This window comes from Kogia breviceps, chromosome 19 (assembly GCF_026419965.1).
Source record: "Kogia breviceps isolate mKogBre1 chromosome 19, mKogBre1 haplotype 1, whole genome shotgun sequence".
NCBI classification, from domain to species: Eukaryota; Metazoa; Chordata; class Mammalia; order Artiodactyla; family Physeteridae; genus Kogia; species Kogia breviceps.
Window position 1 is genome coordinate 41,341,679 of NC_081328.1, and position 18,188 is coordinate 41,359,866.

General features: G+C 48.9%; 3 protein-coding genes across 12 annotated transcripts in view; all 3 read right to left on the reverse strand.

Annotated features, from left to right (window-relative positions):
* Positions 1–8,681, reverse strand: part of PLEKHM1 (pleckstrin homology and RUN domain containing M1) — a 51,663-nt gene extending 42,982 nt beyond the window's left edge. For 2 of the 9 annotated variants that reach the window (XR_010838166.1, XM_067021137.1), the window contains exons 1-2: positions 5,671–6,091; positions 1,836–1,924 (exon numbers count right to left, since the gene is read on the reverse strand). Coding sequence is in view for 4 of the 9 variants with exons in the window: in XM_067021137.1 (XP_066877238.1) it covers positions 1,836–1,883 (48 nt within the window). In the remaining 5 variants the exon portion in view is untranslated. Of the gene's footprint in view, positions 1–1,835; positions 1,925–5,670; positions 6,092–8,552 lie in introns of those variants that run through there. The other 7 variants (XR_010838167.1, XM_067021136.1, XM_067021138.1 and 4 more) reach the window with 6 other exon arrangements.
* A 1,654-nt stretch (positions 8,682–10,335) lies between these two features.
* LOC131746968 (RAD52 motif-containing protein 1-like) lies at positions 10,336–12,561 on the reverse strand. Of its 2 annotated transcripts, none has more exons than XM_067020437.1 (3): positions 12,429–12,561; positions 11,868–12,047; positions 10,336–11,111 (listed from the first exon to the last, which is right to left on the reverse strand). In XM_067020437.1, exons 1-3 carry the CDS (start codon positions 12,522–12,524, stop codon positions 11,070–11,072), a joined length of 318 nt encoding a protein of 105 aa, XP_066876538.1. In that variant the 5' UTR covers positions 12,525–12,561; the 3' UTR covers positions 10,336–11,069. The 2 variants fall into 2 exon arrangements, with proteins under 2 accessions (XP_066876538.1, XP_058904790.2); XM_059048807.2 differs by having other exon boundaries at positions 10,336–11,105; positions 12,429–12,553.
* Positions 12,562–13,695: 1,134 nt separating this feature from the next.
* LYZL6 (lysozyme like 6) lies at positions 13,696–17,277 on the reverse strand. Its single transcript, XM_059048810.2, has 4 exons — positions 17,139–17,277; positions 15,735–15,893; positions 14,753–14,828; positions 13,696–13,765 (listed from the first exon to the last, which is right to left on the reverse strand). The coding sequence occupies exons 1-4, from the start codon at positions 17,275–17,277 to the stop codon at positions 13,696–13,698; spliced, it is 444 nt and encodes a 147-aa protein (XP_058904793.1).
* Positions 17,278–18,188: the final 911 nt, after the last annotated feature.

The following is an 18,188-nucleotide window of genomic DNA, read 5'->3' on the forward strand; positions in this document are numbered from 1 at the left end:
TTGTGCCCTCAACAATGGGCCTAGCTCCTGGCACATGTACTCAGTAAATGTTTGCTAAATGAATAAATTATAAAATATACATAAAGTCCTTTGAAAATACAGAGTTAAGATCGTTCTATCATAATATAAGTACATATGTCAAAATTACCTAAGGGTTTGGAAAAGGACTGGAAGGGACTGCAGAAAAACTGGTTTGAATTATTAGGTGATAGGATCATGGACAAATATTTCACTGTTTCATTTTTATTTTAGCCAACACAATTAATGTTCTTTGAAAAGTTAAATGTTCCTTTTTTAGAACAGCTTTAATGAGACATAATTTACATATCATAAAATTCACTCATTAAAATACACAGCTCAGCGGTTTTTAGTACATTCACAGAATTGTGCAACCATTTCCGCTATCTAATTTTAGAACATTTTTATGACCCCCAAAAGAAACCCTGTACCTATTAGCAGTCACTCACTATTCCCCTCTCCTCCAACTCTTGGCAACCACTGCTCTACCTTCTGTCTCTATGGATTTGCCTATTCTGGACATTTCTTATAAATGGAATCATATGATATGCAGCCTTTTGTGTCTGACTTAGCGCGTTTTCAAGTTTGTCTGTGTTGTAGCATATATCAGTCCTTCACTCCTTTTTATTGCCAAATAATATTCCATTGCATAGATATATCACATTTTATTTATCCATTCATCGATAAATAGATATTTGGGCTGTTTCCACTTTTTGGCTACAACGCTGCTATGAACATTCATGTTCATAGTTTTTTGTGTAAATATGTTTTCAATTCTCTTGGGTGTATTCCTAGAAGTGGAATTGCTGAGTCACATGCAACTTTATGTTTCACTTTCTGGGGAACTATCAAACTGTTTTCCACAACGGCTGTACCAATTTACCCTCCCACCAGGAAGGTATGAGAGTTCCAACTTCTCCACAACCCCACCAATACTTATTATTGTCTGCCATTTCGATTACAGTCATCCTAGTGGATATGAAGAAGTATCACATTATGTTTTCTTTTTTTTTTCTGGCTGCGCCGCACGGCATGTGGGATCTTAATTCCCCAACCAGGGACTGAACCCATACCTCCCAGCAGTGGAAGCACGGAGTCTTAACCACTGGGCCACTGGGTAAGTCCCTCATTATGATTTTTTTTTTTTCTTACTATTTTATTTTACCTTCTTAAAAAAATTTGTATCGGAGTATAGTTGACGTACAATGTTGTGTTAGTTTCAGGTGTACAGCAAAGTGAATCAGTTATACATAGACATATATCCACCTTTTTTTTTTTTTTAGATTCTTTTCCTATATAGGCCATTACAGAGTACTGAGTGGAGTTCCCTGTACTCTACAGCAGGTTCTATTGGTTATCTCTTTTATATACAGCAGTGTGTATACGTCAGTCCCAATCTCCCAGTTTATCCCTCCCACACCTTGTCCCCAGTAACCATGAGTTTGTTTTCTATGTCCGTGGTGACCCTACTTCTGTTTTCCTCATTATGGTTTTGATTTGCCTTTGTCTAATGTCTAATGATGTTAAGCGTCTTTTTATGTATTTCTTGGTCATTTGTATATCTTCTTTGGAGAAATCCTTGGTCCTCAGGTAACCTACATGCAATCTCCATTGTTTTTTGTAAATCTCCATTTTATCACCAATAAGATGACCTAGAAAGGGCAGGATCTCCTCGGAGCCTGCTTCTGCTACAACTTTTTCTCAACTCCAGGCCTCTCTTTCTGAACAGTGCAAATGCATTTCAAAGTGAGAAAAAACAATGAAATGGCTGTCCCCGGCACCCCTTCCCCCACCCTTGATTCTCCCTTGTTGCCTACCGGGATGGCAGCCCGGGGGTCCAGTCCATTCTCCACCGCTGAGAGCATTTCCACTCAAGCAGCAGCTCCCCAGAAGAATCACATGACACCTGCAGGGACAGACACAGCTGGATGAACAATCACTGTGTCCAGACGATCTCCTCCCCACGTCCCACCCCCATCTTACTCAACCTGCAACTGCAAGGACTTTCAATACAAAAGTAAAAACTGAGAGTGGATTTTAAGAATGGAAACAAGGAAGGAAAAAAGATCTCGTGGGGTGTGCCATGGGCGGGTCTATCCCAAAGGGTGGGTAGAAAGGGCTCTTGACTCCACTCCAAATACTGGCACAAAAAGGCAGGGAATAAAAGGCTAATTTAGGGACCTCCCTGGTGGCGCAGTGGTTAAGAATCCGCCTGCCAGTGCAGGGGACACGGGTTTGAGCCCTGGTCTGGGAAGATCCCACATGCCGCGGAGCAACTCAGCCTGTGCACCACAACTACTGAGCCTGTGCTCTAGAGCCCGCGAGCCACAACTACTGAAGCCCGCGCACCTAGAGCCCGTGCTCCGCAACAAGAGAAGCCACAGCAATGAGAAGCCCGCACGCCGCAACGAAGAGTAGCCCCTGCTCGCCGCAAACAGAGAAAGCCCGCGTGCAGCAATGAAGACCAAACACAGACAAAAATAAATAAATAAATTTATTTTGAAAAAAAAAAGGCTAATTTACATACAGAGCTGAGGCTGCAAGGGGGGATGCTGCAGCTGAAGGTGCCAAGAACCCACAGTGGCCAGGAAGCAGGGGCTCTCAATTCATGTTCAGGGCCTGGGCTCTGCAACTGTCCCAACTCCTGTCCCAGCCCAGGGTCGGCCAGCTCAGTGGGGAAAAGTACAACTGAAACGCCTTCAAAAGGAAGGGCTCTCTCACCACACAGCTGCTTCTCCTTTGGGCTGCAGAGGTCTAGCTTGAGCAGCACAGGGACATGTCTAAAGGGGAACAACACGGGTTCTGATCTCCATTTGCCACTAACCAGCTAGCACACTGGGGCACGTATCAGACCTCTTAAGTGGAGACTATGAGTGTGGAAAACGCTAAGCACAGGGCCTGATATTTACCGAGGATAAATGGTATCTCTAACCCCAGTGGATGCGGCAGCCCAAATCTACAGGCAAAGAATGCCACTACCGAATTAAGCGTGTGCCAGCAGCTGAAGTCGGTACACAGAGAAATCTCTTGGGGCAGCTGGCTCTCTCCTGGGGCGGATGAGGCTAAGGGTGGGGTGGGGGTGAGGACTGCGGCCTGAGCCTGAAGGGGCTGCTGCTGCCTGTCCTGCCCCACCCCGGGACCTTGCACAGAGCAAGACTGGACAGGCACACTCACAACTAAACAAGTCTCTAGTGGCCACACAGCTAAGCATGAGGGCTCACCACCACCAACAAAAAATAATAAAGAGAGAGAAAATCAGGTTACTGCTCTCTCTGCTCTCAAGAACCCATGGCCCAAAGGACTTAGTAAAACCAAGACCTGTTAAATGGGTTTTGTGCCCTTTACATATATTACCCCATTCATTCCTGATAACCATCCTAGGAGTGTCTTATCATCTCAGTCTGACAGACAAGAAGTTGAAGATACCCAGATCAAGGAAATTCCCAAGATCCCAGGGCTGGTAAGTGGCCAACTCTATCACCCGCCGCCAGGACAACAGCAACCCGAGCTCAGGAGAAACCCCCAGACTCCAGAAGGAGTGCGACCACCTCCCTTCTGGGAGAGGCGGGTGTGGGCTAGGGCTAAGGGGGCGACGGGCAAGGGGGCAGGGGAGGCCTGGGAGGAGGGCTCTTCGGCCGGCAGCCCAGGTGAGGGGCCACAGTGGAACACTGAGGTCAGTCTGGCAGGAAAGGTTTACAGGAGGACATGAGCGTGACGCTTGGAGAAGAGGGAGGCAGAGTGGCCCTAAATGGGAGGAGCTGCTCCGATTCAATCCCTGGCCTCTGGAGTGGGCAGTGGGTAAACAGGGCCCAGAGCCAACCTCTCTAAGTAAGGACATGCACAGGGAGGGAGGTCTGTGGAGGGCAGCCCCGCAGAGCCAACTCTGGTCAGGGTGTGAGAGACCCCAGAACACGGGCCCCCAGCCTCAGGCCTTGTCTGACTTACCTCACCCTCACCTCATCCCCCTCCCGCCTACCAGGGATTCTTCAGGGCCCTCCTCCACACTCCAGCCACCAGCACCCCAGACAAGGGGACATGTGCTGCAGACAGTCCCTCTGGACAATGTTCCTTCCAGGCCACCCTTGAGCAGCCCAGGAGGCCAAATCCAGGTTCTCTGGCTCCAAGACCCTGGGTTCTAATCCCCTGCAGCAATTCCAGCAGCCAAAGGCCTCCCCTCCGGCCTGCCCTTCTAGACAGAGCCTCAAGCTGCAAAACTGCCCTTCCTTCAGCCAGCCACAGGCCAGACCAGGAAGGGCTTAGGCCTCGACAATCTGAACAACAGCCTGGATCCATTAAGGCCTCATTAACTAATTAACTGAAAATAATATTCATGGGAGGGAGGCCTGTTAGTAAGTGGGTGCTCCAGCCCAGTAAGGGTCTGCTAAAAACCCAAAGCAAACTGATGCTGAGAGGTCAGAGCAGGGGGAGACACGTAATCGCCCCCGAAAACCAAGAGTCAGAAAAGCCACAAAATGACTGACGACAGTGCAGAGGAGTCCAGAAGGAGAATGACCACTTGACGATTCACAAAATAGGACTGAGGCTTTGTGGTTCGGGCCACAATTCAGGGCACACCTTTCTTTGCAAGAAGCCAAAGCACCCCACCTATGTGGGTCTGCTCCATCGTGCCTCAGGGGGCAGGAGACATGAGAACTTGCTGACGGAACCATAAGGGGGCTTTTGGTCTCCAGACTGCTGGGTCAGCACTCCGTCATTCTCCAGACCCCCAGTTCACCTTCCTATGGGACTGGTTTCACTTCCTGTCCTCAGAACAGTCTTCATTGACACCAAAAACCAAAGCAAAGAGAGGCGTGGCTGCAAGGAGACCTAGGCTAAAAAGAGTTAAGGAGAGAACGTGGGCAACATTACCAAAGGGCTCTTCAAACATTACTGGTGGAGTTTAGCAGAAAAGGGGACTTCCTGTCTGCCTTTTAGGCAACTCCTAACCATGAGAAGTCTACCTCTCCCCCTAAGTATTGATTCATCCTGACACGGCTCTCCTAGATTCTCTAACCTCATTTAATTCTTAAAACAATCCTGGGGACTTCCCTGGTGGCGCAGTGGTTAAGAATCCGCCTGCCAGTGCAGGGGACACGGGTTCAAGCCCTGTTCCAGGAATATCCCACATGCCATGGCGCAACTAAGCCCGTGTGCCACAACTACTGAGCCTGCACTCTAGAGGCCGAGAGCCACAACTACTGAGCCCGTGTGCCACAACTACTGAAGCCCATGCTCCTAGAGCCCATGGTCTGCAACAAGAGAAGCCACCACAATGAGAAGCCCGTGCACCACAACAAAGAGTAGCCCCTGCTCTCTGCAACTAAAGAAAGCCTGCGCACAGCAATGAAGACCCAACGCAGCCAAAAATAAATAATTTTAAAAAACAATCCTGCGAGAGAAGGATGATTATCCCCGTTTTACAGAGGAGAAGACTAAGGCTCAGTAGAAAAGAGCCCCAGGTAAGGGACAAAACTGTCTGGTTTTCTCATTCTAAGTCTTGTGTCAGACTTCACCAGATCAAACTGTCTCAGGTCTCTGGTTCCAAGAGCCTCAGGCAAACTGATTACTTATAGACTAAGTAATAATTAACTTAGTACTCAGAAAGCTCCATTTTTATCAAATAAGGCTAAAATCAACAAAAAACAATCTTACCCATCAGGTCTGTAGTCCCAACCAGCTGAGGCCAGGTCCTTTCCATGGTACACAGGTTTCACAGCTGCCCTTTCTTAAATGTTCCAACACACAGGAAGGAATTGTTCTGGTTGCTTTTCTTTATTATACTGCCTGGGCTTCTATAAATGTCCAATTTCACTTCTTCCAGAGACCAAGGAAGAACAAAAAGAAAAGAATGGCTTATATGAGACTTACATTAAAAGAAGAAATGGATGGCTTGGTTTCGCCGCTTCTGAAACACTCCATCCATAGGTAAACAGCACCCTCTTCTCCTTAGAGACTTCTCAGCCATTCCCAACAGGCTCCTCTCTACAGCCTGAATCCAATCCTGTACTGGGCTGTTCAGAACAAACAGCCTGACGTTTAAGCCATCCAGCTGCTGTACCAGTTGATGAGTCATGGTTTTCAGTTGGAAAAGAATGACAAAGTTATCTTCTGATTCAGAAAGGCAGCTGATCTTTCAGACGAGTTAGTGCTGAGTAAACTGCACCTCCTCCCACCTGAAAAAAGCTGGATTTCTGGACAAATGTCCTGGAGGGTGGGGGATGGAGAGAGTGTGCTGGGGGAACTCCATCTTTGAAGCAACTGGATACCAGCTGGAGGGCAAAAAACGTCTAGCCTGTGATTCCCAAACCAAAGGCTAGTGAGTGAGCCCAGAAATGTGAATCAGTGAACATGGGGTATCTTTCTTTCCCTCCTCCTTCCTTCCATTCAGTAACACCCATCTCCCCCATATTTCTGTCCCATCGTTAGGATTCCAGCAAGGACCAAACTCTGAATGACTAAAAACAGGAACTTTGCTCAACTCATTCACCATTACATTTCTAGTGCCTAGAACAACACATAGCATGCAGTGGTGCTCAAAAATTACCTCCTGAATGAACAGAAGAATAAAACAAAAATAAGGCTCAGGGGCAGGTTATTTCCATTTCACAGACCGAGGAAAGGTGAGGTATACAATTCTCAGCCACGATGGAACTCCTTTCATTAAATCAACCTGCCAGCAGGCTGAGACCACTCTGATATATTGCACCTTAATGGGGGGGGGGGGGGGGCGCAGGGGGGATATTGAAGGGAGAGCTTCAACTTTCAAAGGAACAAGACTATAAACAGCAAGCAAAGACAACGGGTCCTGTTTGGGGCCCTTTAAAATTGCTGCCAAATGGCCAACCCTCTGAAGCCAGGTCACTAGAATTTGGAGAGAATGTGTGCCCCAAAAGCCCAGATGATAAATGCTGAGCTTGGGGCCCGGGTGCCTCAGGAATGTCCCTCTGCCTCAGCTACTCAGATATCTCAACTCCCCACGTTCATGGGTAACCAAATGGCCAAAACTCAAAGATTCAGCACCTGCAAAAAGAGGAAGTGATTGATTCAACAGCCTCTGTACTCGCCTAAGCCTTAGCCTCCTGGGAACCCTCTCACCTACACTCTTCACAACACGTAACATCATCTCTGGCATCCACTGTGTTCCCTGTGTTAAGCGTTGAGACAGGTCTGCTGTCAGCTCCAGCCGGAAGGAACACTGGGTGAGGAGGGTCCTTTACAAGTGCCAGGACAACACACATGGACGCGGTTCTGTGACCACAGTCACACAGTGGTGAGTTTCTCCTGGGCCAGAAAACCAGCCAAAAGGAAGAGATGGCTTCCATTGGCCCAGGCTATGGGTGAACTAGGTGAGTGGCTATTCCTCACCTTCCAGGTATGTGGGCGATACCCACCATTCCAGCAGTAGCACAAGTCATTTAATATGAATGCTAGACCCATAATCCCTGGGAGCAGGTACAGGGGACAAGACACCCGGGAAAAAAAAAATCCCCGACCCTGACCCGAGGGCGGATCTCTACTTCTCCACACTTATTTACCACCTGAGGCCCTGCATGCACCCATCAAGCTGCTCAGTCTCTAACCGCTGGGCTCCCAGCAAGCACCTAAATTTGGCTGTTGAGGGGCAGCCAGTGGGGTTGGCAGGGGACTCTGCACTAAATTCTCAGATTGAATGGGGACGGGGTCAAGGGAAAAATGGGTGTAGAGTTGAGGTGGGGATAGCAGAGGTGAAAGGGCAGGAGACCTCATTTTTAATAGGATTGGCTGAGGGTGGTAGTAACTGGGGCACCAAGAGTTGGGGGCGGTTCAGCAAAGACTTAGGGATGGGGGTGTCCTCTGATGGTTGGAGATGGAAAGGAAGTATATGGTGGGCTAGGAAGTTAGGGGTTGAGTCTGTGAGGACAAGATACATGTAAGACTTGGGATAGGGCTGAGATCAGAGTTATCAAAAAGAAAAGGGTGTGCTCAACAGGGCATCTACTTTAGTGGTGGGTCTTAAATGAGAGTGGGACAGAGGTGGGGTGTTCAGGATGGGCAGACCTTGCAGAGCTGACCAGGGGGATGTGGGAGACTCGGATAAGAAAGCTGATCCCGAAAAGGGCAAACCAGAATGGTGGGTCTTGAGGAGGCCTGTGCGCAGCACTAGCACGGCCAAAGGGGTTGAGAGGTGAAGACGAGATGTGTTAGAGGGAGGCGGAGCGATGTGGCCAAGGTCGGGGTGGGAAGTGGGCTACAGGGAGGTCAAGGGTGAGGCTGCACTTACGCAAGACCGGCGGCGAGAGGGTGCGGGTAAGGGCTGGGGTCAGGTCACGAGTGGCAAATAGAGGGGAGAGGCCAGCAGCGGCAGTGCGGGCCGAAGGCTAATTGGAGTGGGGCGCGGGGCTTGGGCTGGGAAGGGTGACGACTCTGAAGCAGGACAGTCTGAAGGTAACCAAGGGTTTGGGATCACGGAGAGGGCTGTTGTTCCCTGTTCGCCTGTTCCCGTTCCGGCCTCGCCGCCCCTCTGCTGCCCTCCTCGCCCCCGACCCCTAACTCACCAAACGGAGCGGGGAGGGGGGCGGGGTCACTCCCGGCCGCTGCAGCCCCTAAACCTCCGACCAGACGCTGCGGCCTCCAGACCACTGACAACAGGAAGCGGTTCCCGCGGCGCCTGACGCCGTCCATCACGTCGGCTGGGCGTCCGGCCCCGCCCTGGCCCGCGGAGCCAATCGCGGGGCGCGGAGGAACCGCGGGGCGGGGCCAGCGCTCTCGGACGCCCCAGGGTTCCCAGACCCGGAGCAGAGACATGATCTGGCAGACTCGCGATCCCCGCTCTCCTGTTGGGCGCAGAGAGGCAACTCCACAGACTCCGGGCGGAGTGCGTTGTCACTGCCTGCCTCTCGCAGGGTCTGCGTCAGATGAGATCCTGGCTTCTGGGTTCCTGACCTTATCTGGCCGCAGCACCATCTGCGTAGAATTGGGGCCGACGCATGGCCTCCTTCAGCGAAGATTGCCCACTTGTAAAATGGAACCAACGCCTACCCCTTTTTTGCCTCCCCCAGGGCATCAGCGCAGCCCGGTGGGCAGAGCCCAGGCCCAACTTAGAGCTTCCCTCCTGCTCTCAGGAAAAACGTAGATGTTTTGAGCACAGCTTATACCAAGTGAGCGCCTTGAGGTCCTCTGGGCATTGTCCTGTACCGCGCCATGCCGCACATGCTCAAGCAATTCTCATACAGCCTTGTTTGCTTTACATCGTGTAAGTGCTATGTCTCTTTCAAACGGAATCAGAGCAAAAGGTCAAAAGTAGCAGGGGTGTCCTGCCATACTTCAGACATTTAACACATGCAGGCTTTGATTGACTGAGAGCCTAGGGTCTGAGCGTGGGCCAGGGGCGGAGAGGTACCACTACATGCAGGTCCAGGGGACCCTGGAGTGGCTTACAGAGCTGGGAGAGGAGGGGCAGGCCAGTTCTTAGGAGCAAGCTCCACTGATCTCTGCTGGATTCCTGTGCTCCATCCGCCTCTCCAGGGAAGGTGTTCCTCATATCTCTGGGAAGGCTGAGGTCCCAGTGTAAGCAGATGTGTGTGGGGGGGTGGGGGTGGGGGGTTCCCAGGAGGAAAAGAACCCGATATAGCTTTTTGACTTAAGAGAAGCCATTTTTGGCCTAAGCCATTTTGTGATCTAAGCCTGGCCACAATGCTTGCCTTTGAACAGGTCTCAGTAATTAATGATCTTAAAGGAACAAAGGAATGGAGGAAAGCAAACAGTAATTCCGCAATAAAACAGGAGTCCTAGTTCCTCCTTAAGGGATAGACTTAATAATCTGATACGTATCTTTGAGTTGTAGTACAGGAACTAAGGGCCCCCACCCAGGGTGGTAACTACACGCTAAGACTGCAGACTGGTGGAAAATTAAGGAATGATGATGTTGACTTTTTCTGACCCTCATGACTTCAATCAACTAAAGCTTGGACTCTGTCAACCTTTGCCCCTGTTCTATGCTGAATTCCCCTCTGCTCAAGCCCCTTCATGAATGTGCATACACCACCTAAGCCCCTTCATGAAGTATGCATGTGCCCTTTTTTTAAAACTGCCCCAATTTTGCTGTTTGGGGAGATGCTGCTTTGGGAAAGATCCTCCATGTTCTCTCTCTCTCTCTTTTTTTCTTCTCCATGTTCTCTTGCAGCAAGTAATAAATCCTTCCTTCTGGTCTTTGACTTTGTTGTGATATCGAATTGGTTGACTGGACCTGTGCCAGGGTCCTAGCCAGCTGAGACCCCTGGTCTCTGCCAAGGAGGTTTTTTCTGCTTGGATTTGCACAGCCAATAATGAAACCGATGCTGAGACTGGAACAGACAAGCTTTATTCAATGGCTAAAGAATGGAGAAGAGGAGCTTCCCTGGTGGCGCAGTGGCTAAGAATCTGCCTGCCAATGCAGGGATCCGGGTTCAAGCCCTGGTCTGGGAAGTTCCCACATGCCGCGGAGCAATGAAGCCCGTGCGCCACAACTACTGAGCCTGCGCTTGAGAGCCTGCGAACCACAACTACAGAAGCCCGTGTGCCTAGAGCCCATGCTCCGCAACAAGAAAACCCACCGCAATGAGAAGCCACGCACCGCAACGAACAGTAGCTCCCACTCACCACAACTAGAGAAAGCCCGCGCGCAGCAACGAAGACCCAACGCAGCCAAAAATAAATAAAATAAATAAATGAATTTTAGAAAAAGGAAGAATGGAGAAGAGGAACTTTTCTCAAATCATCTTCTCAACCCAGTTGAGGTGGAGACACCTTATATAAACCCAATTCAGGTGGAGACACCATATATATAGGAGGGTCGAGGTAAAAGGGAGTGAATTGGAAAGAGAGGAGGAATATTCATGAGTTATCCAACAACAGGGGTGTGGTTGGGACCCGGAACTGATGCAATACTCCTTTTCAGTCCTTTTATGGGCTCTTCCAGTTGTCATGGCAATTGTCAACTGTCATGGGTGTGTCATTTAGCATGATAATTCATTACAATGAGGCTTCAGGTCTACTGGAAGTCAAATCTTCCACCATCTTGGGCCTAGTTGGTTCTAACCACTTCTTGTTTTTCTCTTTGCAGCTTCCTCCTGAAACTTAGATAAGAGAATTAGTTTCCATTTGAGGGAGGGGTAGGTGGATGATTCTGGAGAAACAGCCTTGGTCATAACAGTTGTGCCTTTTAGGGACTTCCCCGGTGGTCCAGTGGTAAAGAATCCGCCTTCCAATGCAGGGGACACGGGTTCAATCTAAGATCCCACACGCTGAGGGGCATCTAAGCCCGTGCCCCGCTCACCGCAACTAGAGAAAGCCGACGCGCAGCAACAAGACCCAACGCAGCCAAAAATAAATAAATAAATAAATAAATTTTAAAAAAAACTGTCAACCTCACACATTTAAAATCCACTTAAAAGTAAAAGTAAATATAAGGAAAACTCTTGTGAAGATTTCTTAAATTAAGGGGCAGCATAAAATGACATGGGGTTTAACATCAGTTAAGTTTGGGTTTGGCATCTAGTTTCCACATTTACTGTCATGAACTTTAAGTAAGTCACTTAACCATCCTGAGTTCAAGTTTCTTCATCTAAAAAAGAAAGAAAGAACTGGGGAACTGGGGGATCAGTGGAGCAGTGCATCTGAGAGCACACTGTACACCACAGTGCTGTACAAACGCTGCCCTTTCCCCCCCACACCTGGGATCTTAGTTCCCCGACCAGGGATTGAACCCGGGCCCTCAGCAGTGAAAGTGCAGAGTCCTAACCACTGGACCGCCAGGGAATTCCCGACGGCCTATTAGTTTTAAATTCAGCATTTCATCCCAGTAGAGAGAGGAATTCCACATTTGGACCCACCTTCACTGGAGATGTCTGAAAAAGCTGCTTCTCGTCGCATGCCTTTTGGGCTCTGTGGGCATCCCTTGCTGAATAAAACTTGATGATGGCATAGAACCCAGGACCGGCCACGGCTGCATTTGGGAAGACTCGGACCGAATACAGAGGGCCAAACTGGGAGAAGACTGTGAACAGAGAATGCTGTAGGGTGGTCCCACGTTAAGTAAGTGCAGGAAATTTCACGCCCAGGAAACCAAATCGCCCACTCCCTTATATTCCCCCAGCCCTTCGCCACAGGCAACTGTGGTGAGCCTGCAACTCCAAACACTTCTCATTTCATGAACAAGGTTCCCTCAGAAATCCTAAGCTTTGAGAAGCATTAGGAGGCAATGCCGTCTTGTTGGGAACTATCTCTCAAAAATCTATGGGGGCGGGCTGACTGCTCAGGTCGGCCCTGGAACTAAGATTCCTCTCAGCGGAGACCACAGGCAGATGAGGTGCTGAAGCAGTACCCCGGGGCGCCCAGTTACTGGGGCGCGGGGCGGCTTCCTCCACCCCTCCCTCAGCCCCGGCTCGGCTTACTTGCAAGGCCTCGGCCGTGGGTCCAGAGCTCAGCTCCCACACCAGCAAGGTTTTGTCACCCCCGATGGGAACCGCAAAAGGTACCAACTCCACCATCCTACCATCACCGCGCGTGCGCGGCTCGTGGCGCAAGCGGACTGCGCCTGCGCACGCGCGCCCGCGCTTTTTAAAAGAGAGCCTGAGGGGCGGAGCCAGCTCGGTGGGAGTGGGACGGGGGCGGTGCTCGGACCTCTCCCTCGCCCCTCCCACTCTTGAGTTTAGCGCTTCTATTCAAGTGTATTTTTAGCGTAGAGACCAAAGTGTGTGTTTACAGGATCGAATGCTGCGGACATCTTTACAGCAGCTGGCTTCATCTTCAAACTCCCAGAGAAGACTAGAGTACTAAGTAGTTAGCGCTAACTATCCAATGAATTTTAAAAATTTAGATTTCCTGACTCTGTGTGAGAAATGACCACCAAAGATGCAATCCTTCGACTTGAGTGTTTTCATGAGTCTTAAATATGCAAATCAAGGTATAACTCATTAAAGCCATCAACAGTCTAGTATGAAATTCTTACAAAGCTGGTTTCTAGCCCATTTTCCTAAAGTACCCCCAAATCACGGAGCACATTTCTCCATCCCCACCACGACTTTCTCCACCTCAATATATCAGACCCTTAGCCCCACCCAGTACCTACTTCTGAGCTCTTTTACGTCAAAAATTGTTGACTTTGGAGGAATTACTTGGATCTTGATACTGTTTCAAATCAATAACTATAGATTTATTATCCATATCATTATCCATTGCATTCATTGTATGTATCCATTTATTCATTGTATCCATTATCTGTGTACGGAGAAGATCCATAATCTTCTCCAGATAGATTATGAACACCTCATGAACAATCTTTACAGATTTATCACCCTTTTTCTAGTACCTAGCACACTCATACTCTATTAGGTACTCAAATATACTTGGGATTAATCATGACTAAATTAACACATTCTTTGCACAAGGAATGCTTTAATAATTACCCAAATATAGAAACTTCTTCATCGTGGTCTTCTTGGTTTGCAAATGACAGTCAGGAACCAGGGGCCTGGGCCTGGATAGGAATAAGGAGGAAGCCCTAGAAAACCATTTATTCCTGGGGCTCTGGTCAGTTTTATTTGTAAATGGGAAAGGAAGAAAATAACATGAAGTGGAGGCAAGAGGAAGAAGAAATGAAGAATTTACAAGTGAGGAGAGGAGTTCTGGAATGACTCCACCACAAGCCTGCCCCATGTCTCATGCCAGGTGGCATCCTGTCATCCAGTAGGAGAGTGGCCGGCCTGCACAGTGCAACCTCCATTTTACCCTGTGGAAAGAAAGAAGATTGGTTCTCTCTTTTTTTTTTTTTTTTTAAAGAATCAGTTTTATTTATTTTTGGCTGCATTGGGTTTTTGTTGCTGTGTGTGGGCTTTCTCTAGTTGCGGTGAGCGGGGGCTACTCTTCGTTGCGGTGTGCGGGCTTCTTATTGCGGTGGTTTCTCTTGTTGCAGAGCACGGGCTCCAGGCACATGGGCTCGGTAGCTGTGGCACATGGGCTTTGTTGCTCCACGACATGTGGGATCTTCCCGGACCAGGGTTCGAACCCGTGTCCGCTGCATTAGCAGGCGGATTCTTAACCACTGAGCCACCAGAGAAGCCCAGCAACACTTTTTATAGAAAATGTTGCTGCCAATTATGGAGAGAGGGCCAGTGGCAGCCGTGTTTATGTTGCTTAATTTCTTCCATGCCTGTAGCTGAATGAATGGAACCGGGACACAGGGTCCAAGCTGAACCCATCAGATCCTCCCTGCCAGGCACTTGGACTGGGACTGAGCCTAGCTAGTCTCTACAGTTGCTTAGGACATTAGCCGGTAGATTCAGGGCAGACATAGTCTGTCTGGTGGACTGTAGAGCAGAGACAGCTGGTCTGCAGAGGGAGTAGTGAAGCCAATGCACAAAGAGAAGCAGAAACCTGCAAAGGAAAGTTTCCAGCCCTGCTTCCACCCTCTTCCTGAGGCCCAGCTGCACCCCTCGTATGGGCTCAGCAAGACACCTTGTCCTCACAGGATAAATCTCCCCCAGCTAGCTCAGTTGTTCTGTTCCTGCAACCAAAAGAGTTTTGTTTAATACGGTGTCAGAGGAAGAGCCAGATCCCAGGTCTTCTAAGCCGGAGTTCCAAGCCCTGCCACATCCCACATTTTTCTAGGCTGTATAAAAGGTCAGGTCCTGGCCTACTGTCCCTTTCTCCCTTTCTCTGTCACTACATCTTTCTTAAGGCTCTGCCCACTAACTTCGTCCCACCATGTCCTGCTCACCAGTTCTTCATCCCTGTTCTGGACACAATCTTTTTCGCACAGTTGATGATTGAAAGAAGATTGGGCCTCAGCAGTTCTAAAAGGGAGAAAGAGAATACCCGTCAGAGCACAGGGGACAGTCCCGAAGACTGGCTCTCCCTGCAAGGCATGTGCCACCCAGTGGCTGAGAACTTCCGGACGAGGCAAGTCTTCCCCCTCAGAGGCCCATTTGGACATCTGTACAATGGCTGCTGGAGGTTGGGGATGGTTGGGGGCGGGGGCAGGAGGGGCAGGAGGGCTGAGATTTGAGCCTGTTTACTGCCATACTTCCTAGTGGATGGTAGTTCACCCCAAGTGTGGAGGATTCTAGGGAAAGGAAATGCCAAAAGAGGCAACACAGAGACGAAGGTAAAGTCCTGCCTAAGGAGGGAGGCTCTTCAGGTGAAGAGCCCAGGGCCATTAATCAGAGTACAAAGGAGGATATGGGGGACAGAATCATGGACCTGTGGGGCCTCCTGGATTAGCCCTGAGGTGGGAGTTTGCACTTGGCCTTCGGTCAGACCATTAGCCAAAGGCAGCTCTACTTGGTGGTGAGAGCTGAGCCTTCAGGGCCACCAGTTTGGCATTCAGCACTGGTTCTATGAGCCTCAGTTTGCTCACCAATAAAGTGGGGATCATACTAGTTTCTATTGCATGGCAAGTTGGATGAAATGAGCTATGTATGTAAAGTCCTGAGTATATAATACGCTCTCAATAAATGTTGGCTGCGGCACTGCTCTACTGCTACTGCCTGTGCAGAGCTTTTCTGGATACTGCTAGCACACTGCAGAACCTCCTATGGGCATTTAGGGACACGAGTCAACCCTCTGCTCAGTAAAGGGATTCCCTGATTCCTTGAACCAGTCCTTTGGGGTTGTTTCCAGGGTGTGTGGGGGAAGGGAAGTCCCATGAGTAGAGCCTGGTCATCTCTCTCACCTCTCCCACCCTGGGGCCCTGGCCAGACCTTGACAGTCAACTTGGCAAATGTTTTCCGTATGACTCTTGTAATCGTTGCACCAGTAGTGGCTGTTGATCTGGAAGATGCCATAGTCAAAGCTGCCATCTGTATTTTCATTTACCTTTGTTATGTTGAACTCACTTTCCACGAAAGCCAGGCACAGCCCTTAGAAAAGGGAGAAGAGGGTTTTTAGAAGGGGGCCAAGCTGAGGGACAAGGAAGACAGAGGAGAAAGGGAGATGAGGAATCAGAAGAAAGGAACAGGCTTCCCTGGTGGCGCAGTGGTTAAGACAACTCAGCCCGTGCGCCACAACTACTGAGCCTGCGCTCTAGAGCCGGCAAGCCACAACTACTGAAGTCCATGCTCTCTAGGGTCCGTGCTCCACAACAAGAGAAGCCACTGCAATGAGAAGCCTGCACACCTCAACGAAGAGTAACCCCCGCTCGCCGCAGCTAGAGAAAGCCTGCACGGAGCAACAAAGACCCAACGCAGCCAATAATTTAATTAATTAATTTTTTAAAAAAGAAGAAAGGAACAAAGCCTAAGAGGTTAGATGGGGCTAGTGGGCCAGAAACACCCATTAGCTTCTCCTCTCATTCTTCAGTCCGTCCACCCATCAGTACAACCACTCATCCATCCATCTGCCCATGCATGATTTCTGCACTTAATGATCACCTACTGTGTGCCAGAAACTGTGCAAAACCCAGTGAGGGACATTTAGCTGGCTCAAATGCAGATGCTGCCTTCAAGATGCCTATAGAATAAGAATGAAGATATGTACCTTAAAAACCCGCAAAGCAAGGCGAAAGGAGAGAGTGTTTTAAGGCAGACATGCTTTACAATTCTGGGCAAGAGGGAGCTATCTCTACCATGGAGCAGGATGAAACCTTTGCACTGGCTGTTCCCTCCGCCTGGAATGCTCTTCTGCCAGATGTTTGGTTTTTTTTTTTTCCGCCAGATGTTTGGGGGACTAGGTCCTTTATTCCATTCAGCACTGCTCAATGTCACCTCCTCAGAGAGGCCTTCCTTGACTTCCCCCTCTAGAACAGTGTCACCCGTCTCTCCCCACTGCTTTATTCTTCTGCATAGCATTTATCACCACCAGGAAGCACTTCATATATTTCTGTGTTTCTTTCTTGCTGTCTCTTCCCCTAGAATGTGAACACTATGAGAGAAGGGGCTGTGTTGATATCCGTATCTCCAGTGCCTAAAATAGTTCCGGGGACATAATAAGTGCTCAGTTAAGAATCGTGGAACAAATATCAAATGTTGGGAAAGGCTTCTTGGAGAGGGCTGCTTTTTGAACTTGACTTTGGAAAACAAAGGAGAGAAAAAGAAAGATGGCCACGGAGGGCATGAGCGGGAGAGGAGGAGAAAGGGGGTGTGGGGGTGTGAGGAAACGGCACTCACAGTCACTCAGGGAGTAGCCCTCAAAGCCGTCCAAGTCCTCCTGGTGCAGCACCTTGGCCAAGTCACATCGGTTGATGAAGCTGGCTTGATTCACAGCAACGAGACAGCTGACCAAGGAGATAAGCAGCAGGGTCCTCATCCTCGGAGGGGAGGAGACGCAGTGGAGGATGAGCAATTGAAGGCCTGTGGGTCCTCGGGTCTCCCAGGAGAGAGTCTTCTGGGGAATGTGGAGAGAGCAACCAAATATCCTCGCTTACCCACTGCCCCCCTCCTGGCTGTTTCTCTTTCCTCTCATGTATTATCTTATAAATACTTTTTTTTTTTTTGGTCTCCTGGTGTTTTGTTTCTGTTTTTGTTTTTCCTAGTCTAAAATTAACGATGCTGGGGCGTGTCAAATAGGAATGAGAGCCAGCTCAAAGGGGTAGCCACTGGCCAAACCTGGAACAGCATTTTTTGGGTAACAGCTTTACTGAGATATAATTCACAATATATAATTCACATACCATACACTTAATTCATTTAAAGTATACAATTCAATCATTTTTCACAGAACTGTGCAACTATTCCCACAGTCAACTTTAGAATATTTTCATCAACCCCAAAAGAAACCCCATATCCGTTAGCAGCCACTGTCCGTTCCACTCCCCTCCAGCCTCTGGCAACCAATAATCTACTTTCTATCTCTATAGATTTGCATATTCTGAACATTTCATATAAATGAAAGTCATACAATATCTGGTCTTTTTGCGTTTGACTTCTTTCACTTAACATAATGTTTTCAAGGTTTCATCCATGTTGTAGCATGTATCAGTATATCATGCCCTTTCACGGCTGAATCATATGCCATTGTATGGGTATATCACAATATGGTTATGTATTCGTCGGTTTGTGGACATTTGAGTTGTTTCTATTTTTTGCCTATTATGAATAATGCTGCTATGAACATTCGTGTACAAGTTTTTGTGTGGAGAAATGTTTCCATTCCTTTGGATACATACCAAAGAGTGGAATTGCTGGGTCACATGGTGACCTAAAGTTTAAACTTTTGAG

Excerpts from the sequence above, each read along its gene's own strand:
- LYZL6 (XM_059048810.2), bottom strand. The coding sequence starts at position 17,277 with ATGAGGACCCTGCTGCTTATCTCCTTGGTCAGCTGTCTCGTTGCTGTG. Across the intron at positions 15,894-17,138 it reads GGGCTACTCCCTGAGTGACT|GGCTGTGCCTGGCTTTCGTG; the intron begins GTGAGTGCCGTT and ends CCCTTTTCTAAG. Across the intron at positions 14,829-15,734 it reads TTGCCAAGTTGACTGTCAAG|AACTGCTGAGGCCCAATCTT; the intron begins GTCTGGCCAGGG and ends TCTCCCTTTTAG.
- LOC131746968 (XM_067020437.1), bottom strand. The coding sequence starts at position 12,524 with ATGGTGGAGTTGGTACCTTTTGCGGTTCCCATCGGGGGTGACAAAACC. Across the intron at positions 12,048-12,428 it reads CCACGGCCGAGGCCTTGCAA|CATTCTCTGTTCACAGTCTT; the intron begins GTAAGCCGAGCC and ends ACCACCCTACAG. Across the intron at positions 11,112-11,867 it reads TTCAGACATCTCCAGTGAAG|TTTCAGGAGGAAGCTGCAAA; the intron begins GTGGGTCCAAAT and ends CTCTTATCTAAG.